This window comes from Mus musculus, chromosome 9 (assembly GCF_000001635.26).
Source record: "Mus musculus strain C57BL/6J chromosome 9, GRCm38.p6 C57BL/6J".
Classification (NCBI taxonomy): Eukaryota; Metazoa; Chordata; class Mammalia; order Rodentia; family Muridae; genus Mus; species Mus musculus.
In genome coordinates, this window is record NC_000075.6 from 42,605,864 (window position 1) to 42,629,866 (window position 24,003).

Genomic DNA, 24,003 nt, shown 5'->3' on the forward strand with positions numbered 1-24,003 from the left:
TAAATTGTCCTGCTTCTGTGTAGCAAACCTGTCATCATTCACACCTGAGAAATGCAGGCTCATCGGTACTTTAGAAACAGTTTAAAAAAATGCTTGAAGTAGGTACATGCATACGAGGTTAATGGTGAATAAATTAGCCAAGCCAAAACTCAGAAATGACAAGCTACTTGCTGAGCATCAACGGCCGATAGGGATCAAATTAGGACTTGAACTCAGATGCTATGTGTTGCTTTGCTGATTGGCTTAGAACAGGTGTAGGCTATATTGAGGTTGGAGCCTGGGCCTTCCCTCATGCCTCTTTAAACAAAGTGAGCTTGTTTGTTGACTATAGTCCTGACTGGAGTCAACCGAAAGGACCCACCTGAGCTCACTCATCCGTGGAATGGAAGTGAATGACAGAATCTACACATATGCCACAGCTTGAGTCTAGAGTGAACCCCAAGGACCTGTGGGTTACAGCTGGTACTGTTGGGAAGTAATGGAAATTTTAAGCCATGAAGCCAAGTAGGAGCTCTAGCTACCTCCTCACTCCCTTTAACGTTTTGACCATGGTCATGAGGTCAACAGCTTTGTTCCACGTGACATTCCCTGCCTTGATGGACCAAACTGGAACCAAAGCAGCAGGACTGAACCATGGACTAAACCTTGCAGTACTGTGTGCTCAGATGGCACCTTTGTCTTCAGACATTGATTGGCTCCGGTTCTCATTATAGTAACTGCAAGCTGGTTGGTGTGATATTGTGCAGTGTTCCTGGTAAGCAGCTGAAGGCATTTGCTGAGCCATAAGCCACAGATGGGTAGACAGCATATGACTATGTATGTAAGGGGACAGCAGGTGATCAGAAGTCAGGGGATCGGGGCTCAGATTCTACCTTGCCAGTCATTTACTGTGTGGTCTGGGGAAATCAATTTTGCTACCCAAGATCAGCCTAATTTCCCTCACCCTTCTCCACTTATGGGGATCTTATCAGAGGTATTCACAGGTGTGACAGAGTCAAGGCCAATCAAATGCAAGTTCTTTACGGTCCAGTTCTTTTCTTTCTAGGCTCACCCGTTCTGAATCATAATCATTTTTAAAATTACAGTTCTAAGTTCAAGTTCACACTCTGAAGGATGCTTATGATAAAATACGCGAAGCCGTGAGTGCCTAGAGCAGTGTTTCTCAACCTATGAATCTCAACCCATTTGGTGGCCACATATGAGATATTCTGAATATCAGATATTTGCATTATAATTCACAACAGTAGCAAATTATAGTTATGAAGTAGCAATGAAATAATTTTATGGTTGGGGGTCTGTATTAAAGGCTCACATCACAGCGTTAGGAAGGTTGAGACCCACTGGCTTGAAGCTTCTCCATATGGGATGGAGACGTGGCACTCAGGTGTGGGAGGACACCACGGCAGGGGATCCCAGGGATGACCTGAGATGGTTAGAGTTCCACAGACTTGGTGGGATAGGTGTACAACCTGACAGAGGAAAGCTTAAGGGGCTGGGGAATGGCTCATCTCAGCAAATGGGAGGATGTGGATTCTCATATATATCCTTGGTGGTTTGTTTTTGTTTTTGTTTGTTTTTGAAGAACTCAAGCGGCAGCCCATGCTTGTCATTCGTGTCTCATAGGTGCTCAATTAGATATAACTGAACAAATGCACCAGGAACTTTATCTCATTTAATCCTCAGCAAACCTACAAGGGGCAGAGCATTTTATATTCACCAGAGAATCAGAGACGTGCAGATCCTTAGATTGCTGCTCAGGCACCAAGGCTAACCAGTGATCCCCAAGTCTCAGGGAGAAACTCTATCCTTACCCACAGGATAACCGTACCTAAAGACTGATACTTGAAGTTGACCTCTGGCTTCCACACATACATGCACATGCCTGTATGTACACCCACCCAAAACATACACGCATGTATATACACAAAACAAACACCAGCTCAAACTATTAATGATATCAGCCTCCATAATGGCACCTGGCAAATGTTCATTAGCTTTAAGCCCAATGTCTCTACACATATAACAGCTTATATGACACAAGAGTAGGTTGGGGTCATGAACTGAATCCCAAACTGAGAGCTGGGGTAACATGGGGAACAAACGGAGTTGTCAAAGTCCACCAGAGGCCTGATTTGCTCAGCCATAGAATACACCTAGATATGCAATGGAGCAGTGGAGTGAGAATGCTGCAAAAATCTAGAATTCTGGGACAGCAGCCGCGTCCGATGAAAAGAGATCAAAAACGAGTACAGGGCGAACTAGGAAGATCCAGGACAACGCAGCCTTTCCAACACTTCCACTTAGTTTGTCTAATACAGTGTCTTATTGGAAGCTGGCTACAATCCATTTGTGAGTTATGAAATCAATTGAGTGGACCAACACCTGCATTTAAAAAGTGAGATCTCTATATGGAGTAGAGAAGGGGGAATTCATAAGGCAGAGGTAATGAATACTACATACATTTGTGTTTCGGTTATGCATAGAGGTGTGCATGCATCCTGAATGACTCCCTGCATGCAAATTATATTCCAAATATGCAAACTCACACCATCCCGAATTTGTAATGCTTACCTGTCCACTTCTCTATAGTCAGCACCTAGCAGAGTCTGTAGATGGTAAGTGATGTTTAATAAGTATACAGCTGATACCCATAGACTCCTAGTCTTGATCACTCCTTGTAATTAAAGGCTATGTATTAGAACATTTGTGAATCAGTGCTTTGGGGCATTCCTTCCATGACACAACTCTGGACTAAACATTTTGTTATACTTCAAGGAGGTTCTGCTACTGTCCCGATCTCACAGATAAGAAAACTAAGATTTGAGAAGATTCAAACTCAGGCAGAACCTGTACTGTAGTGCACTGTCGCAGGATATTGTGATTTCTCTGGCTGTCGATATATAGTCAACCACTTAGCAAATATTTGAACCGTGACTTTAGCCAGCATCATTTGCCATCTTCTACTTGAAAGCCCACATCTCTTCGTGTTTCCTTGCTTTTGAGTCTGAGATATGTATGCAGAAAAGAGCCTAGGAAAGCCCGAGCAGGCTATTGTGGAGAAGTTAGGCAGGAGTCAAACTTCTGCTAACCATCATGAAAGAATAATGTATCCTGGCCTCTTCCAACTCAAAGAATTGTAATATGTGGTTTTCCCAAGTGCCATGGGACTGAACCTGGGAGAAAGACAGGGAGAGAGATATGGCCTAAGAGAGACCACAGAGGGGACAGTGGAAGTGCAGCTACCTGGTCACAAAGGTGAAACAGGGGGCCATTTAACATGCATGAGTGGTGACAGAAAGAACCTCTCCATCCTATAACAAGATTTCCTCCAGGAAAGGTAGTCAGGGGCAAATGGAAGAGATGTGAGGACTCGGGAAACACACACAAGGACAAAAGGCAGAGCCTTTGGGAGGAAGGACACCTGACCCCAGTAAGGAAAGACTTTCTAATAGGGAGGGCTTCCCAAGATGGAATATGTTGTCCCTGAAGGTAGTGAGTTCTCTGATGTGAGGCATTTAAGTAAGATTTAAATGAGGATGTGTTTGCAATAGGCCAGTTAGAACTGGTCTACAAGGCTTTTATTATGCCATCCAGTCTTCAGGATCTATGTTCTATTTCTACACCAGGGCAACCAGGAGGAAGGCAAGGCCGCAAATAGGGGCCTTGGACAAGCAAAAAAAGCAGGACTATGGAGTGGCGAATGTGGAGAAAAGGCCTGCAGGAAAATTCAGAAATTCCTGTTGGCTCATTCCTGCTTTTGTCTCCCGGTTGAGTCTCTCTGTGGCTGGGTCTCATTATTTGTTGCTCCTCTGACTTATATAAAGCTGCCACACACATTCAAGGAGGGACTAGCAAACCTCTGCTCCCAGGACAAATAAGTAAGTTTCCTGTGAGCTTCCGCCAGAGCATTCCTATCAACCCAACAATGTGTGGCCCAAATGTGCATCTCTGCCTCACCTAATACAGATGGCTGATTCTGGAACATAAATTGTCTCCGTAGAGCACATCACAATTTTTCTCATGCATAGGAACATGGGATGGAATGTAAGCATTGCATTGTGGGGGTTAGTTTAAACAGAAAAATTACTAGGGGAAACACACACACACAAGCACTCAATAGTCCATGAAAAAGACACTTGTTGACAATATTAGTGCTGAAACTACACAGCAGAACATTGCCACATTCAAGCTCAGCTGGAGATGCACACATTGAATGAGTCAAATTTTTGCCTCTCCACATGTCTGTAAAATTGTTGTGAGTATTGATATGGGGTTTGCAAAAAAAGATTTCACCAAGCAGTCAAATGTGCAAATCCAGATCTCACAAATAATGAGAAGCAATTAGACCTGTCCATGCTGGGCTGTTCGGCTGTCACCAGGATGCGCTCAGATTTCTAGTCATGATCTCCAGCCTCTGGGATGTAACATGGGATTTGGCCACCATCCTTCCTGCCCACAAGCCCCAACTTTGGCTGTTCTTGGAGAATGTAGTGACAGGTAAGAATCATATCAAGAGGAGCTCTGGTATTCATGAAACCTGTGTTGGCTCTGATGACAAATGACACCCCACTGACACTTACAAAGATTTAATGGACTCCCTAAACTATCAGGGCTTCAGTCATAAAACCTCCCACAGCAGAATCAGAAGAATGCCTGGGTCTTCTACCTGTTTGGACAAGTTTAAAAGTTTCTTTTGTCTATATCCTAATGCGCTGTATTGTTTTTCTTCTTCTTCTTCTTCTTCTTCTTCTTCTTCTTCTTCTTCTTCTTCTTCTTCTTCTTCTTCTTCTTCTTCTTCTTCTTCTTCTTCCTCCTCCTCCTCCTCCTCCTCCTCCTCCTCCTTCCTCCCCCTCCTCCTCCTCCTCCTTCCTCCCCCTCCTCCTCCTCCTTCCTTCTTTTTCCTCTTTCTCCTCCTCCTTCTTCCCCCTCCTCCTCCTCCTCCTCCCCCTCCTCCTCTCCCTCCTCCCCCCCTCCTCCTCCTTCCTTCTTTTTCCTCTTTCTCCTCCTCCTTCCTCCCCCTCCTCCCCCTCCTCCTCTCCCTCCTCCCCCTCCTCCTCCCCCTCCTCCTTCTCCTAGGCAGGATCACTAGCCTAGGCTCCCTGTGTGACTAAGAATGACTGTGAGCTTCTGGGCCTCCTGACTCTCTACATTCCACATGCTAGTATTGCAGGCATGTGCCTCTATGCCTGTTTACGTGGAACTAAAGGAGAAAACCAGGAATTTTATGCCTGTTAAGCACTCTCTCAACCGTAATCTCTAGACACTTTTTCCCTTGTATCTCTGAGACGGTCTTAACCTATAGCCCAGGCTAGCCTTGAACTTGCTTTGTTACTCAGGATAGCTTCAAGGTCACAGTCCTCAAGCCTTACTTCCCGAGTGCTACAATTATAAGTATAGGTCACCATGCCTGGCTTCCTTTTCTAATATAACTGAAAACCTCCCAAGATGTTTGGGGACGACCCCCTGGCCTTCCTCACACTGAGTCATGACAAGGACACGGCAGAGTCAGCAGACAGGAAGACCCCCTCACTCTTCTCTGCCTCCCAGGAGACTGGAAGCATGTCAGCATGCGCTGCTAAGGGCTCAGGAGGCTCAAGCAAGCAAAAGACTTTCCATCTGAGGAAAGTTGACCAAAGAACATGACGGCCAGCCCATACCGGCTTCATTTGTTCAACTCAGCAGCTAAGAAGTGGCGTGGAAAGGCAGCGGCACTGATTCCTTGGCTCTGAGCTCTGACTCCCAGGTGCCAACTGAACCAGTGCTTTCAATAAAGCATCTAGACTGGAGGAAGCTGGTCACTCTCCACCCTGGTGCTGAATCAGGACGGCACTGTGGCTTCGGAGCTCTCAGCCTGTGGCTGAGAATGGCTTGCCCTCACCCCTTGTTGGATGTAGTGCAGGCTTGTGGGTAGCAAAGAGCTTTTACTTAGGTCTTACTGCACTCCTGAAGAGGCAGGATTTGTAATTTGGGGGTGTCTGTTGCTTCTGTCTAATCAATGTTGATCATACTCTGTGGGCCTTTGGTGTATTGTGGCTTCTAGAAGTAGCCATAATTTGGATTCTCTCATCTTCACATCCATCCACTGCCACCAAATTGGGGCTGAAGGTCAGAGAGTAAGCTAAAGGCATATAGAGAAAAGTCCTTGGTGACAGAAGAAGAGAGTTAGGTAAGAGCCAGCTGGCAAAACTGATTTCAGCCAGGCATGCCTGCCTGGCATAGGCTGCTACTCATATGCCCTCTTCCAGGGTTGTGTGACTTCAATAGGAACAATCCCACATGTTGAGCCTTCCCTTTCCAAGGCTGTGTCCTTCTCCCTGCCCTGAACCAGGCCAGAATGTCTGGGACATTATAGGGAATATAGCAAAGACAGTGAGGTATATAGTTAGACATTTCCAAGTGAGACAGCACGATTAAAAACTGCACAGTGTAGTAGAACCCTCAGAGTACAACTATGAACAACAGGTCATCTTGTCCTCAATAATTTTATGATACCCAAGCAGCAGAAGTCATGATGTTCTTGACTTTACTGAGGAGAAACGTGGAAAGCGAAGTTAGGAACAAGGAGTGTGGGAGTCAGCCCTGAGTCTTTCTAGTCGCACACATTGCCTGCCTCCTTGGGTAAGCTCCCTCCACAATCCGCCTTGCTTCTTTCTCCTGGCCCACCTGCCTGTACCCCAAATGCCTGCTCCTAGATCTGGCTTGCTTTTCGTTTGAAGGAGCTGGCTGATTCATGACAGTGAATTATCAAATCGCCCTCCTCCAGCTCCCCCTGGCATGAGCTGGCTGAAGGGGCGCAGGAAGTGTCTCCAGGAGCTGGCAGACTTCCCCAGGCTGATCTCCGGAAAAAGCGTGATCGAGCACATGACAAGAAATAGATTTCAAATGCGGCACTTTAAAACCCCGCTCCTCTGCCCAAAACCAGCCCCCTGTTCAACACTGTAAGTACCTCTTAATTTGCTTGCTGGCTGATGTGTGAGTAAGCTTGTAAGCTTCCGCGGCTGCTGAATTGTTCAGCAGAGCCGATAAGCAGGAGTCCCTGTGCTTTGGGGGAAAGAATCAAATGTGCAGGGGACCAGAGAAGCTGAAAAAGACAAGCCCTTTGAGATACTACTCGAAAAGCCAGCTCGTCTGCTCCTTGCCCTTTCCCCCTTTGGGCAGCCAGGAGAACAGCCAGAACATCTCTTCTGGGAGAAGGCATTCTAGATAGAGCCTGTTCCGGAGTATGGGAGCTGGACTGAGTGGAGGAAAAATGGAGAGGGTGAGAGATGAGTCAGTGATTCCAGGGGACTTTTAACTAAAACATGTAAACACTGTTGCCTGTAAGAGGCTTGGCATGTGGAATTCTCCTGACTTAAAAAGGAAGCAAGTGGCTTTAGAAACCCCACAGGTCTGGGGGCTCTGATGGCCCTGTTGGCTCTGAGCTCCCTGAGACCTGGAGGGCACACTCCTATGGCTCCTGCAGTCACCTCTCTGGACCCTGTGAGTCCTGAGACTCTCATCTACTGCCACACCCACTCCCTGCTGTGAGTGGGCCTGGCTCACAAGTCCCCACTCTTGGAAGGATGGTGGTGAGAGGATGCTATAGCCAAGGGAGGACACTGACAGAGTAGGGATGGCGGGGACAGCCTTCTGGGTTCATTTCATGTCAGAAATGAGGTAGGCCTGGGTGTGACTCTGAGGCTGCCTGTACATCCAAGACCTCCATCATCCATGACTACTTGGGCAGAAAGACTAATAGGAAAGGAGAGGACAACAGAGTCACTGGAAGGACCACACCCTTCACTCAACAAGCACTAAGGGCTTTCAAACCCGATGAAACTCTCATAAGTCACTGCCTTTCTAGAGAGTTGGCCTAACTGACCAGTGCCCCTAAGAACTGATGCCATTCTAAGAGACAGCTATTTCAAACTCCACACCAATTCCCTCTCTCTTGGCTTCTTAATTAAAAAGAAGTGAGTGACTTTTCAGTCACCTTCTAAGCATCCCTGGGCCACCTCCCCCCTATGAGGAGCTGCAGCCCCGAGTTTCCTCATCAAAGGCAGAGCTGTCTCTGGGGGATTGTGGCCCATGCAAGCTCCACAGCTGGCCTGTTCTCACAGGTCTGTCCCCCAGCTGGGGAGCTGGCACTCGAGGCTGCTGATTTCCAGCAATCAAACCCGGCTCCAGCGCCCTGAGCCAGGTCTCAGCAAAGACAGCTTCAAAGGATCTGCATATTTATGGTAAACTCCTTCCTCGAAATTGAAAATGTATTAGACAGTGACAATCACAGGCTTCTCAGAGCTGCCTCTCCCACTGGCAAGCTATCTGAGCAATGGCTGTTCACTTGAGAGGACAGGAAGGACTCGGCTGTCACAGAGACAGCTAAGTCAGAGGGATTGGGGAGAAAGGTATAGACCTGGGCAAGACCTCTCTATAAGACCATGGCATCCTCCATATTGTTCCTTAGCCACTACATGAAGTGCAGACTCACTGACAGGCAGTATGTAGAGGCTTTTCTGTTGCTCTATATTTGATTGCTTTTGAAGTGGGGGACAGGGGTCGGGAGGTGGGGAAGGTTGCGAACCCCACCAGCAGGTCCGCTCCGATTATCTTCAGAGGAGAACCACTTCCCCGTGGCTTCTGCTGCTAATGGCTGTAATAAGAATCTCTGCTGCTTCTGCGCCCCTCACGAGTGCAACAGAGCCAGGACTTCAATTGGCAACACAGGAGGATCGCAGACTTCCTGGGGGGAGGGGGCAGACCTGCCTCTGCATGGGCTGCTCTCAGCAAAGATGGCAGCCAGAAAGAGGAAATGGAAGGAGCCTGACTTTGTGGCAGCGAGTGGGGTCCTTCAGGATCTTAAGGAAGTTGGCTCTGGGTTGCCTTCTAAAGACTCTGGGTAGTAGAGTTCGCTGCTTGCAAGAGTTCCTTGGATAAGCCGTCCTCCTCCTGCCTCTGTTTAGGAAAGTGTTGAAATCATTCCTGAAATGATCCCTTTGAATTCTGAGCTTGTCTCTGTTTTGGAAAATAAGGCTATCTGCTCACATTACTTTTCCTGGTACTCTCCAGGCCAGCCCTGTCGGTTTCTCCATTTCTATAGAAATGGAGTCAAATGGTTCAGCTGTCTCAGGAAAAGCTGGACTGGGTCTAGTCTCTATGAAAAGTGTACACACGGAGGGCCGAGTGTATTACTGGGAAGTCAGCAAGTAGAGTAACTAAATGACCCCGAGGCCCAGGGTTCAGAAGGAATGGGGCATTTGAAAAATAAATGCCAGGAAGCCAGCTAATGTGGGAAATGAGAACTGAGGATTCAGTCTGAGGTGACTGATGGACCCCCACAGTCTCCGTGCATCCATTCCGCAGCCTTGTGCATTGAAGAGCGCCAACAGCCCCTGGTTCTTCCTCCGTGAGAGAGTGGTAAGCCATGTTCTGTTGGGAACAGGTACAGCCCACTGCTCAGCGAAGGGTAAAATAAGTGGTAGATAATCAGAGTACTCTAAGGCAATTGCGGGCTGCAATTTCAGCCCCCTAAGATCTCGAGCTCTTAAGTGGAGTAGGGCTCTTTCATCCAGCATTCCCAGCCTATGACAAAGAGTAGATCTTACAGGAAATTTTTAGTCTAATTCTGGAATGGAAAAATGAAGGAGTGCAGTAAAAGCAATCTGTTTTTACATATCTGAGGAGCTGGCAAGGAAGAGGAAGCAGACTATTCCGGAATGTTCCATAGAGTGGTTAGGAGACAGAGGTTGACCCAAGTACCTGGAAGAGTCTGACTGATATCTCTAAAGACGTTGCTAATTCTCCAGCCCAGATGGGCCTCACAGACAGGTTGCGTGTCTCTTACGTGTCCCGACACAAACCTTTCATGAACTGCATTAGAAGATTAATGAAGCAGCTTAAAGATGTTCTCGGCCCCCACATTCTAGGTAAACATTGCATAATGGAAAGGCCTGGACTCTGAGGATGAGGAAGCTTGACCCAAACTGGGCTCTTGAGCCTGCCATTTCCCACCTTGATGAAGATGGATATATATATATTTTTTAATCTCTCTGCCTTCGTTTTTCCACCTACAAGATGACAGAACAGCTTTCATGCCAGGCTGATAAAAGAATGTAAAAATTTTAAATATATATGTACACCACCCAGCACAGTACATCATGTAGGCGACAATAAATGTGGGCTATTATTATGATGTCAGGAGAGCCAGCTTTGCGCATAAGTATAGCCATTCAAACACAGTGCCAGGCAGAGCTATTTTCAATCATCTTCAGATCCTGTGAGACCAAATATGAGGGGTTACTACGCACGGAAAGAAAACTGAGCCCACCCTGCTTGGGATACACAACGAACCAATGAGGAACAGGCAGATCTGCATCTTTAGTTAGGGATGTCAAACCCCAAAGGCTTAATTAGACCCTGTTAAGCCATTTCCGATCCTTGGATGAAAGGTATGCTCATCTTATTACAACACTAACAACGTTGCTCAAGGGATGCTCACAGTCGTCTCTGATCTTCAGACTAAGTTAAATGAAGGAAATTAACGGTCTCCTAAAGACTTCCTCCTTTTCCTTCTAGCTTCTTTCAAGGAGGATTTTTCCCAGACAGGAAGAGAGACAACACCACTGTTACAGCCCTCTGCACATCTATGGGGGGCAGCGACAACAAACGCTGTGGTTTGGGACGTGGAGGGAGAGACTCAGGCAGTACTATTGACTCTCATACCTATAAATACTGGGGAGATGGTTCAGAATGCCCCCTACAGGACACCATAAGGAGCTCATTCCTCCAAATGTGCGGTAGTGGAAGCTCCCAAGATGGCAAACACTCTCCATGCAGAATCAAAATAGTAATTTTTTAAAATGGTAAAAAAAAAAAAAAAAAAAAGTCGGAATTCTGAAAGACTATTTTAAAAATGGTAAAAAATCCTTTAATCAGCCACCGGCAGGGAATATGGTAGTTGGTTCAGACATTTTACCAATTATAGACCACTGAGTCCCTGCGTGGTGCTTTCTAAATAATCAAAACCAGCTCTTAATAGTAGTTCTCCCAGACAGGAGAGAAAGAACAGAACCAAAGCCAAATGAAAAGATGTCATTACTAAAGAAAGCCCATCCCAGCAGGGTGCTAGAATCAATGGTGGCAGTCAGGTTCGGGCAGCGGAGCAACATACCAGAAGCAAAGCTCGGGATGAGAGCTTCAGGTACCCAAGGGCGGGAAGGGAAACCAGGAGTAGAAGAGGCCAGAACATGGGTTTTAGAGTTAGACAAACTTGAATGTAATTCCAGTCTTTCCAGGTTCTTGACAGGAGTCGGTGAGGTGTGAGTGTGTGTGTGTGTGTGTGTGTTGTATGCATATGAGCATATAGTTATATGTACACCTATGCACACATTTGAATACTAGAGAAAAACATCCAATGTCTTCCTCTAGCGCTCTCTGCTTCACTGACTTGAGAGCGGGTCTCTCACAGAACCTGAAGTCGCTTTCACATTACAGTGAGGCTGATCAGCTAGGAAGCTCTGTCTCTGTCCTACAGTGCAGGGGTTACAGGCTTGCACAGACACACCCAGCTTTTTCACGTGGGTGCCGTGGATTTGAACTCAGATCTGCAGGTCTCCTGAGCTTGTAGTTTCCTCCTGATGAAGCTGGTCTACCTTAGAGAGCCATCCTCAGGATGAGGTGAGATCTGCACAGAGCACCACAGATGACTCGCATCGATTTCTCTCTGGCTCCTTGTCAAATCCTTTCCCGCAACAACTTTCACCTTGGAAAGAACTGGGAGAATATTGGAGCAGAGGTACTGACATTCCTCCTGTCCTGGGAGAGAAGCCTAATTAGTTATCCCTCCTTAAACCATTTCTTCACCCTGCAATAAGCAGGGAAGGACGCCCGTCAAGAGGCAAAGATTGGGTGGTGATTGGGATGGGACCTGGGGACCGGCGCTGGGACGCTGCATCTGTGCACGAGTCACATCACACACGGCTTCCAGTTGGTGCTCACGGCACCTGAAGCAGACAGAAAAGCAGCTGGACAGCCTCCAGACTCGCTGAAAAGCCGAGGTCATAAAGAATATTCTCACTATCCACTTTCTAAGTCCAGTCAGGACTGAGTGTTCCTTAGGGTAGCCAAAGGTCAAAACGACAGTCGTTTTAATGGTCAATTGTGTGGCATATTCCATTCAGTGTTAGCTCAAAACAACGGGATAGGGCACAGAGAGGCCACACCAACAAAATAACTCTGCTCATAGAACCACTCTCTTATTAGCACAGTATTTGCCAAAGGCTAGCCTGTGGTCACCCCATCATGCTAATCACAGGGGTGGGGGATGCTGCTAGCTAAACTGACAGATTCCTAGAACATCGTGCTTAACTAAATGAAAGGCAGAGCCGTGGAGCCTGGGGATGCACCTCATAAAGCAAAGTTGGTGGGTCACCCTCAGTGGACTTGTGTTTGAGAGGCCTACTGCTTACCGCTACTGGGCACTGCTTATGCAGCGGTCCCCATCACATGAAGAAAGCCCCAAGACAGGCAGAGTCCTGGGTCCTGGGTCCTGGCCAGGCTGGGCTGGAAATGGTACCGGGGGGGGGGGGCGGGGGGGAGGGCTGCTGATGGTGACTCCTTTCCATGTTCATTATAAAATATATATTTTAAAAATTCATTACTGAAAAACATGTTAACAGAAAAAAAAAAGTCCTGTAAAACAATTCAATGTTCCATTTGCCTTTCCGATGCATTTCTGAAAGTCATCCTGAAGGGGCTCTCACCAATAAAGTTAATTTTATCGGTGTGTAATACTAATTGGGTCAGTATGCTTGCTTAGGGCTCAGTTCTATGCAGTTCTGTAGTATTGGTCTGGTGGTATTGGAAATCAGGGCGGGGGTGGGGGAGCCACTCTACCACTGACCTTAGCCTCCCACCCCCATTCCTTCATATATTTTTAATACTGATTTCTATAAGTTTTTAAAAAGATGTATTTATGTTCTTTGTGTATTCGGATAATGAATTCTCTATTTGCATGTACACCTGCATCTGCATGCCAGAAGAGGACATCAGATGCCATTACAGATGGTTGTGAGCCACCATGTAGGTGCTGGGATTCAAACCTGGGTCCTCTGGAATAGCAGTCAGTGCTCCTAACCACTGAGCCATCTCTCCAGCCCTGATTTCTATCCGTTTTGGAAAATACAAGTTTTTGCTAGTTCTTTGAGAAACTCATACAATGTGATTTGACTATATTCACCCTCCTTCCCCCAGCTCCTCCCCAAAGCCAGCATGAGTGGCAGCTGGGACAGGAGCAGAATGAAGTCAGAGAGGCATCCAGCCCCATCAGCTATCTGTCAACTGGGAGTGGACAGAGAGATGGAGAGTGCCATGAAAGAGGCACAGGAAGTGAGCTCTTTCCTGGATCACTGTGGGGAAGAATCGAGGTCCAGGGGAGGTTTGCAACGGCTGGGCCTGGGCTCTCTGGGCTGGGCTGAGGCTCTCAGGGCTGGGCTGGGGCGCTCTGGGCTGGGCTGGGGCTCTCTGGTCTGGGTTGGAGCTCTCTGGTCTGGGTTGGAGCTCTCAGGGCTGGGCTGGAGCTCTCTGGGCTGGGCTGGGGCTCTCTGGTCTGGATTGGAGCTCTCAGGGCTGGGCTGGGGCTCTCTGGGCTGGGCTGGAGCTCTCTGGGCTGGGCTGGGGCTCTCAGGGCTGGGCTGGGGCTCTCTGGTCTGGGTTGGACCTCTCTGGTCTGGGTTGGAGCTCTCAGGGCTGGGCTGGAGCTCTCTGGGCTGGGCCGGGGCTCTCTGGGCTGTGTCTGGAGCAGCCTGAGCAGCCTGTTCTAACCACTCCTCTGATGCTATGCTCTTCACACTGGGACTCTTTACCCAGTTGTATTTGTCTCAGAGAACTTAGCAGGCTGGCATAATGTTACATATGTTTTTTTTTTTTTTTTGGCCTGTCATCTGTCCCCTGCTAGAGCATATGTTGCATAAAAGCAGATCTTTCTCATCCTAAACCGGTACCTAGAAGGGAGACAGCAGCACTCAACAGGTATCAACTTGAAAGAGTGAATGAACGCTCTTTATTCAGATCCCCCAAAAAGATTGGGGCTCAGGGAAAAGTCTCCCTGACAATTTTCCCAGAGGCTGGCAGCCTTCTCAGTCAAGGATGGTAAGCCATGGGGCATGATTTGAGTTTAATAGTCCCAAATTGCAGCTCTCGTTCTCTCTGTTTTTTTTTCTACATCACTTACTCTCACCAGACTGTGAGCTCTCTCAGTGTAAAGGCTACATCTGCTTTCCCCAGACCCAGCGTGATGTCTGACACACAGCAGATGCTCCATAAAAGATCTGCTGGGTAAATGAAGGAACCACCCCATGATTCCAGCTACCGACCTGACCATACCCCTATCTGAGGAGATGTGAGAAATGCCACCATCCCACGCAGCTCCCATCTAGAGCCCGAGGTGCTGCTGACATTCATCATCAGGCCTCGGAGGCCATCTCCCTTTCCCTGGGTTCCTTCTTTCTCTTCTGTTCTCTTCCAAGAAGACTGGCCCTCCAAAACATCACTGAGAGCTCTCTGGGGCCCGTGTAAGCTCAAAAGTCCCCTCTTGGATGCAGAGATGGTGTGGCAAGAGACAGGTGAGATAGGCTTCTATGTTCTATGCTTCTGTGATAGTCACCCTGGATACCCGTTGGCCAGATCTGTTCCTGGGTCCTATCCTGGGCCTCCCTTCCCAGACCCCAAGAGATAGAATCTAAAATGGCACATTTGGCAATTGCTAAGCTTTGTACATAATTTACCATAAGGTCTTGGGCTTTAGGCAAGACATACATGGATCCCAAACCAGTTATGGCATGACTTAATTGTTCAAGGGCAAATCAGTCATAAACTTCACAAACAAGTGAGGGCATTCATACAAAGTACCCATTTGGGAGATAGAAAGAGGGATAAATCAGTCCATTTTACCTACAGACGTGAGAACTTGGGTTCCAGTGCCCAATACACACAGAAAGAACTGGCATGGTGGTGTGAGGCTAGAATCCCAATATGGGAGAGGCGGAAACCAGAGGGTCCCCAGGTCTTGCTAGCCAGTCAGTCTAGCTGAATGAGTGTGCTCTGGATCAATAAGAGAACTTATCACCAAAAAATAAGGTGGGAAGCTTTAGAGCTAGATAGTGAACCCCAACTTCATATGTGCCCAGACATGAGTATACATATGAGTACATATATGAACATATACATGAACACACATATACCTCACACAAAGTACCTATTTTTTAAAGATGGAAGGTAAATAAAAGTGTCTACTTTGTAGGCTTATATAAGCAAACACATGCTCTACTTACCATGGCAGAAGGAGTATGGTAAGTGCTCACTATATAAGAGTAGCTACCATAATGTTGCTGATGGTGAAGATAAAGCTAACAGGTCTTCCTAATTCACTGGAAGGGTGGCTACAGCAAATGATGAGTACTACAGTGGGATGTTCCTTCATCCAACCACTGTGGCAGTCAGGAGATCTTTAATATTTGCCTGCTTCCTACTGTAATTGCTGTCTGGCTCAGTCTTTCCAGCCTTCCCTGCCTTGGAGAGGCCTCAGGGATGGAGATGAGAGAGATGTTTAGAGAGACTTGGAGTGGTTGTCAGAGTCTGTATCCTCTGGTAGAAGACGGAGAGAGGGGAACAAGAGGGTTTAATGGAAAAGGAAGAACCATACAGAAAAGCAAAGGACTCTGAAGGGCATAGTGTCCCTGAGATGATGGAAACAGAGAGCTGAAGACAGGGGAGCATGGGAGGGGTGGGCTAGAGAAGAGCAGGAGAAGGGGCAGGCTATCCCAACACAAAGAGCCATCCTACCCACATGGGATTCACCCTTTGTCTTAGCGGTGGTACCCCTGGAGTCCAGGGGGGGTTCCAGGCTTGGAGGAAGTCCCCTGACACTTTCCGTTGCTCCCAGAAAAAGAACAATCAGAGAGTGTAGAGGACCCAGGCACTCCTTTCTAAGTGACACCCCCTTGTCTCCTCCCTCTGCAAGGTATACAACTGGAAGAGCCCATGCGGGCTGATGTGGGACCCAGAAAAGAGGTGGCGACTGCAGTCCAGGAGCCTAGATCAGAATGGATGCAGGCTGCTATTTGGGGAGATACTTGACATCTGGAGGCCACTGGAAGCAGAGAAAGAGAAAAGGGCAAAGAGGGGGTATCCAACACTTTGGCAGCATAGGTGGGCTTACCTGCTGAAACCCATTCCTGGTGAACTGTAAGATTTTCAAGGCATAGTTGGACCTCTGGCCTTTGCTGTTGAATTCAATGTGGCCGGTAAGACCTTCCAATTCTACCTGTCCAAGAGAGAGTGAGTTACAGCACCAAATAGGCCCCGCCAGAGCAGGCCCTAAGCAACTTGCTACTCCATGCTACTTCACAGTGTATGGAAAACCTCTTTCATCCACTCCGAAGCCACAGAATTGGAGTGCAGGAAGAGGGGTCCACACCCAGCAACCCCAAACCAACTATGTAAGCCAACAGGAGCCACCACACAGACTTAAGGTCAAATTCAGCTCTCCCTGTTCTGTAGGCATGTGGGCAGGGGAGAGGTTGTTATGAGCATCTTCCTTTTTTTGGGAATCTGCTGAGCCTGGACCTACAGGAAGTCAGGGTATTCCTGACTCGCTGCAAAAATATAAGACCTTCCACACCTTCTCTCACTAATGAAAGATGTCTTCTCTGTGAATGAAAAGCATGACTGGAGAGAGAACATTGGGAAAATCAAGCATCAAGGTAGGAGTCTGCAGGCTGAGCCTCCTGAGGGACCCTATTCCAGCCTCATGGTCCCCTCCCAGATGTGCTGGTCTGTACAGGGGCAACTACAGGATGCAGCAGAATTCAGAACTCCTTTCTAGCTTAAGATTTAAAAACTATTGTGTTGGGAGTAAGCTGGCCATGGGCTCTTATCAAGAGTGTTAAGAATTGGGAACAAATGAACCTATGACCCACTCAATACAGGTGATGTGTTAGCCAGGGCTGTGACCCACCAGGATAGCCCTGTATCAAGCATCCCACCCCTGAGGCTGGCCAGGACCAAGCCTTCAGCCGCTCCTCACCATGCGAAGGTAGTTCATGAGGCTGGTGCCATGCTGCCAGATCTGGGCTGAGCCACAGGACAGGGGCTTCACACCAATCTCTTGGCTCCGGTTCAGTTCCTGTACCGCTGTCACCACAGCATAGACAGCGTCAAACAGCAGGGCTGAGGACAACTGGGAGAAGCGGAGAGACCGGGTGGTAGCAGGGAGAGAAAAGAGGACAAAGAGGGGGAAGAGAGAAAGCACACAAAGACAAATAAGTTCACAGCCCTCTGCCTACCCCTCCCTTTGGTCTCACCTACTTCTGCTGGTGGTCCAAGTCTGCTATCAAGGCTTTGCAATCTACATCCTACTGACAAAGGCTGCTCTGGCTTGAAGCATCAAGGTACATCTTTGGACTCCAAATGCATCCTCTCCCCCTCCCCCTTCACTCCACCTCCTCCTCCCTCTCCCTTTTTCTCTCCCTCTCCCATCTCCCATCTCCCATCTCTGATCATCTCCTCCCATCTCCCATCATCTCCTCCTTCTCCTTCTCCATCTCTATCTCCATCATCTCCATCTCCATCTCTATCTCTATCATCTCTTTGCATGTATGTCTGTGGACCCTGTATGTATAATGCCCAAGAAATCCAGAAGAGATTTTCAGATGCCCTGGATCTGGAATTACAGATAGTTCTGAGCCACTCTGTGGGTGTTGGGAACCAAATCTCAGTCCCCTAGAAGAGCAGCCAGGTGCTCTTAACCTCTAGGCCAGCTCTCCAGCCCCCAAGAGATAGCTTGATTTGGATTAAGTCTTGGCTGACATCTGCCTAGTGAGTAAAGTCAATGTTTGCAGTCTTGGTGGTGGGAAAGGCCAAGAGGGCTGGGTGGCTAGAGAGAGTAGAAGCACGGCTGACTTGTCCCAGGGGAGTGTACCATCCAAGGCAGAGCTTCAAATGTACAAAGCCTCTACAAGAAATGAAGTCCTGTCCAGTGTGGTCAGCATTGTCCACAGGGCTGAGAAAAGCCCGGGAAGGCAGGAAGAAGGCCCTGGAGAAATAATACTGAGATTCCAGGGGGTTAGAGTGCCGAGGGGCTAGGGGGCGGGGGCGGGGGGGGGGCTAGTTCCTCCATGGTTGCATGATGCCTGGCAATCAGTTCTTTCCCTGCCCAGCCCTCTTGCTCATCAGAAGACAGCATTGGGAGGAACTGGAGAAGAGCATCCCATGTGTAGTGAGTGGAGTTCTTAATCCTCCCTTCTCTCTGGCCAGGCTCCGGGACACTTCCTGAGCACTACTGTTGGAAGGAGGGAGGCCACAGCCCTCCAGTCAGAGGTCACACAGCATCAGAGAAGCAAGGTACAAAGGGAAGAACTTGGGAGCCTAGCTCTACTCCAGCCCCTCCTTTGGATGCTGAGTGATCCTGAACACCTTGCCAAACCTCAGGCAGGGACAGCTCATATCCATAAAAGAGGCAGCATCCGGTCTCACAAATCTCAAAGGTCATCAGTTACAGGGTGAGCATTTCTGCAAGTGGGGCCCGCACAGCACAATCTCACATCCAGGGAGTTGGCAGTGCTCAGGGGCGGGCCTTAGGGAACAGGAGGAACAGGATGCCACAAGGCTAGAAAGCAGGCTGGATAGATTTTTGCATTCCCTAAATGGCTACAGTAAGGGCTGCAGTCTCTAATAGGCACTGAGCGTGCTGATGTCGGGGAGTCTTTCCAAACACAGTGTCAGGAGAGGGCAGCCCACAATCGGAGTTCACCTGCACTGCATTACTTAGCCAGTGTAGCCTCTCTTCCTTCCCCTCACTCTTTCCCTCATTCTCTACCCCTCCCCCCATTTTCCCTCCCTCCCTCTCCCACTCATTGCTGCTTCTTTCTACTTCTATCCAGACCTTGCTATAGATAGTAGGCCCTATCAATCTACATCGGCATCTCTGCAGTCTACATAGATACTCAGAAAAGCCATTGAGTCCTTGCTACCTCCATCAAGTCTCTGTCTTCCCGACTCCATCTGACTTCCTCTGTGCACCTTGGTCTTAGATCTACCTGTGACCTGAGGTCTAAGCAGACAAGGGTATCCAGATCCCAATGCCCGGTCTGTCTCATAGAAGATACTGTTTTCCTTCTCTCTCTAAATAGTACTGTTTCTGGATGTGATGCCTGCTTACCACTAGGCTGGGCATGGAGGTGACACCAAAGGTGACCGATTCAAGGGTGAAGGGGTCTGGGCCTCCAGCTACCTTCCCCTCAAGTGTTGCTCTGCTGTGTGATACCACACTGCATTTTAATTGGGTTCCTGCTTCTAGCTACTGAGAGCATCCTACAGTATAGAGGACCCAGGGATCTCCTGTCTCTCAAAGTAATGTTGTTCAGGGTCCCAAAGAGAGGTCTGTAACTCATCCCCTCTTGAGGTCTCTTCCTCTTCTTGAGGCTGTGCATTGGTTTCTGGGGGACCATGCATGATTTCAGAAGAAGCCGGCCACGCCATCAGCTCCCTTCCTGCCATATGGTTGCTGCGCTCTCACTGCTGGAGTGAAGTTTCCTTGGCTGATGTTCTCTCTCTCTCTCTCTCTCTCTCTCTCTCTCTCTCTCTCTCTCTCTCTCTCTCTGTGTGTGTGTGTGTGTGTGTGTTACACAAATGTACATGCATATGTGTTCAGATGTGCACATGTGTATGCACAAGTGTATGTGTTCTTTCTCTGTGTGTGTTACACAAGTGTGTGTGTGCACATGTACACACATGCACAAGTGTGTGTGTGAGTGCATGTGCACCTGTGTTCACAAGCATGTCTCCTTCTATCCCCCTCTTCCTTCTTTTTCGAGGCAGGGGGGTCTCTCACTGAGCCTGGGACTCATCAATTGGCCAGACGAGCTGCCCATCAAGTCCTCAGACTCCTCTTGTCTCCACCTCCCCAATACTGCGGTCACTGGTAGCACCAGCCTAGCTTTTATGTGGGGTAGAACCTTGGGTCCTTTTGTTTGTACAGCAAACACTTTGCCCAAACATCTATCTCCCTATCCCCAGCTGATGTTCTTATCCGGATATTATCCAAATGCTGGGAGATCAGTGTGTGCCTGCTCCCAGGGTCCTTCCTCATCTCCAACTCCAGGGCCTTCATGATCACTCGGATCCTTCTTGTAATTACAATTCAAATTGGGGACACTGTGGCAGGGACCAAGTGGGTGGAAAATTGTCAGGGTTCCTATCTCATCTCTACCTACATACAGCCTTCAGTTGGGTCAAGTGTCCCTGAGGACACCACACTTCTTGGGTTTTCTCTGAAGCTGAGCCTGGGCTAATTCAAGTTAACTCCCTGTATCCTGGAGCTCAATGTACCCCCAGGAGAGTTCCCTTGAGTCCTTCATCTGCCACCAGATGCCCCTCTCCTGTAGGCTCCTAGCCATCTATCTAGGGCACTCACCACATTGTCCTCCCTCCTGAGAACTTCCTCCCCTCACTCCATCTAGTCTGTCAGAGTTGCCAGTCTCTTTCCTTCTAACTCTTTTGTCCAGATCCCAGCTGCCAGGGAATAAAGCCTGCCATTTCTGCCTGCCCGTCGGTGCCTTCTGGTTCAGCTCTTCATTCTCCTAATTGCCTTCTCCCTCTGCTGTTATTGACTAATTCTGTTCAGAAAGCATGTGGGCCACGGTCAGTTAAAAGTGGCTTCTGTCACAAAAGGCTTTGTCCCTGTCTCTACTTCTGGGTCCACTGGGGAAGGGAAGGCAGACATTCCTGCTGTCTCCTCCCAGGATTGATCCGCTCATCCTTCTGAGGCCCCGGCTGCCCGTCTGTGTGGGTGTATGCCTGACTCTTGATTTTGTCTCTGCTTAGACTGTCCCTGTCTCTTCTGAATATTAAATCCCACCAACTGGCTCAATCCTCATTTAAAATCCTCTCTTCTCTCTTGGCAGCAACAGGCTGTTTGGCAAGAAACCTTCTATTCTCTTGTTTTTGTATTTTCATTTGCTTCTTCATTGTTATTTTCTTTTGAGCTGTTTTGCAAATTGTTACAGGGAATGAAAGACTCTGTATAAATTAAGATGAATCAGTTCTGACTCAGGGAGTTGTGGCTGGGTTCCCTTCTCTCCTCCTCCAATGAAAACAAGAATATCTTCTAGACACACACCTGTAACTCCCATCCTCCCCAAAGCAGCAAAGACTGGATTCCCGGCATCTTCCTAGGGGCCCATTTGTTGATGAACCTCTGAAAGCTTAAACTCTGTCCCCCCCCCCCCAAATAATACCAGGACAGGGACCATTAAGATCTCATGGACTAGTTCTTACAATCTGGATTGTATTCAATGAAATAAACACTTAATTACAAACATCTGCTTTAGCCTAAATTCTAATTACTTAATCTAGCCATCTGTAATTTTAATGATTTCCCACGATTTTTGTTCTTTGCAGCATGATTAATGGGCACGGCATATGAAACTAGTGGGCGTGTGTGTCCCTTCCCAACACTCCCTCTGCGCTGGCTTTGTCTCCAGCAGGAAGCGCATCTGTGGCGCACCACTGGCCACCTGGAGGCTTCTTGGCCAGGGTAGGCATCCTGAGCTTTCTCCAGGTATCTTTAGCCCAGTCCCAAACCCTATAAACTAGACTGACTCGGGGCATCCCACCCGGGTTCATGGGAAGGGTGGGGAAGCAAGCAGCTTCTCATCCAAGCCTGAAGAAGAGAGGGAGGCAAGAATTCAATGCTATATAGAAAAGAGAGCAAAACAGGAAGCTACAGGGAGAGAAAGGGAAAAGAGACTAGATAGGAAAGTGGAAGAGAAGATGAGGAAAGGGTGGTCTGAGAAGAGGAAGGGACGAGGCATCCCACAGAGGCAGCATTTCCATAATTCAGCAGAGAAGAAAGCCCGTGCCATGCCACCGTTTCCTGGAAGCTACTCCCTCACCTTCTGGCTTGCTGCCCTGAGGGGCTGGGCTGTTTGCGGTGAGAATTTCTTGGCCTCCAGAGAGGCAGGAAGAGGCAGCCCTTGAAAGGTAAACTGCAAAAGCAAGAAGGCTTAGAGGGATATGCAGCTATTGTCCCTGCCACCAGCTTCCTTCCTGGCTCCTGAGGTGACTGGTTTAACACGTCCCTTTCTCTCAGAGGCCACACTGCAGAGAGAAGATGGCTGCAACGTTCCCTACAGGGAGAAGCTGATCTGGGCTTCGGACCTGGCTGTGTTAAAACAAGGATTTTAGAGTTCCTCTCACCTGTTACCCTGCTCTCCTGGGCTTGTTTTCTCGTTGTCAGAAAGAGATGACCATCTGTGAATTGTTACTGGGATGCCCTGAAGCAGGAAAAGGGCCAAGGCAGGTAATATTATGGGATATGCTGCACTGCTTAGGCAGGAGCAAGTCTAGGTAAGACCAGGCACCCTTCATGCCAGCAAGAAATCCAAAGGGACTGGAAGGGGACTTGGAAGAGGACCTATGACATCACATGGAGATTGACCTGGGTCTAAGACTCACTCAGCTTGTTTGCAGAACACTGTCTGCCACCCAGATCGGCTCCAACATTCCCAGGGGCCAGAAGACCCTGCAGCTGGCTAGGAAGGCGACACTCGGGAATACCTGTATGAGTTTCCATGTGGCAGGAGGGTTTTGGGTCTCAAGAATGAGACAGAAGATGCTCCTACTGTCTCCAGGGAAACCGAGCCCTTCTCCTCATCCAGGTCTTGTGCATAAAGCATGAATGACAAGTCTCGCAGCACTTAATAAAAGGATGCTCTGAGGAGCAGCTGCTTAGTCTGTTGTATCATTGTGTAAGTATCACAGAGTGCACTTACACAAAGTAAGATGACTATAAAGTGGAATCACTGCTGGTCCTGTGGTCCTTGGTTGACCAAATCATTGTGGCTAATCTCTTGACTGGGTTTGCCTGCCACCTTCTAAAAGGCCTTCTTTGACCTCTGCAGACGTCCTCTCCGCATCAGTGGGCCTCCAGAACTGTACTCCCAGATGTAGATGGGTTCACACTCCCCTGTCATGATGCATCTTGGAAACCAATGACTTAGGATCTGCCTCATTGTATGGAGTATGCCGTTGACCACAGAGCATGTTGGGGTCCAAGGGTACCTAACCGGACACTTACCGCAGGGCCGGTGAAGGGCACATGGTCACAGTTCTCCTGCCAGGATTGGTTGAGGCTCTGGGAGAACTCTTGGAAGAATGCATGGGATTGGTTGAAAATGGAAAATCCTAAGATGTTGACTCTATCATCCACAAGGCTGTCCATTCTCTGGAGGGAGAACTCCTGGGGAGACGGGGCAATTAGAAAGAGAGAACACAGTTAGGGTGGAGGAAAAGAGGAAAGAACATGATGGAGCACACCAGGGGGCTATGAGCCAGTGCAGGACACATGAGGCACCCCACTGGATGCTCAGTATACAGAATAGCTAAGAGTGTTCTTCTGGGATCTGCAGTCCTGGGTCCAGGGAGAAAAGGAATTCAGTAGATTAGTTCCTAAGCAGGGTAAGTACAAGATGCACTGGGTGAAGAGAGAAACATGGACTATGTGTGACTGGGGGAGGGAAGACCGAATCCTTGGTAGGTCATCTAGGAGCCAGGTCTGAAGGATGTGCGGGCATTTTTTTGCACAGAGAATGTGGATAGACAAGGGATATTCCCTCCAGAAACCATCATGCAAAGGCGCTGAGGGGAGAAAGGATGTGGCGATTCCCTGGGCTGCCCATTGCACTTTGATGAAGGCATGAGCTCCTCATAGTGAGGATCTACCATCAAAACCACCCCAGAAGTCTTTCTCAAGATGGACCACCACCACCACTATACCACCTGAGTCTGAGTATGCCCGTAGCTGAGTCCAGGGCTTGGGGTGGAAAAATCACTACTAGTCCTTACATCTCATGAACACCAAAGTTCCAGAAGCAATGAGTGGATGAATACACAGGATGCATGAAGCCTGGGGAGGATAGAGGGAGGGCTGTGATGGGGTCAGAGCCCAAGGGCCCGAGTGTGAAGGAG

The 24,003-nt window shown here is 48.4% G+C and overlaps 1 protein-coding gene across 14 annotated transcripts in view; it reads right to left on the reverse strand.

Moving 5' to 3' along the window:
- Grik4 (glutamate receptor, ionotropic, kainate 4) overlaps positions 1–24,003 on the reverse strand; it is a 426,819-nt gene that overhangs the window by 87,682 nt on the left and 315,134 nt on the right. For 11 of the 14 annotated variants that reach the window (XM_030244013.1, XM_030244016.1, XM_017313102.2 and 8 more), the window contains 3 exons: positions 23,114–23,275; positions 17,063–17,215; positions 16,196–16,300 (listed from right to left, as the gene is read on the reverse strand). In XM_030244013.1, coding sequence (XP_030099873.1) covers positions 16,196–16,300; positions 17,063–17,215; positions 23,114–23,275 — 420 coding nt within the window. The remainder of the gene's footprint in view (positions 1–16,195; positions 16,301–17,062; positions 17,216–23,113; positions 23,276–24,003) is intronic. The other 3 variants (XM_017313104.2, XM_030244014.1, XM_030244015.1) reach the window with 1 other exon arrangement.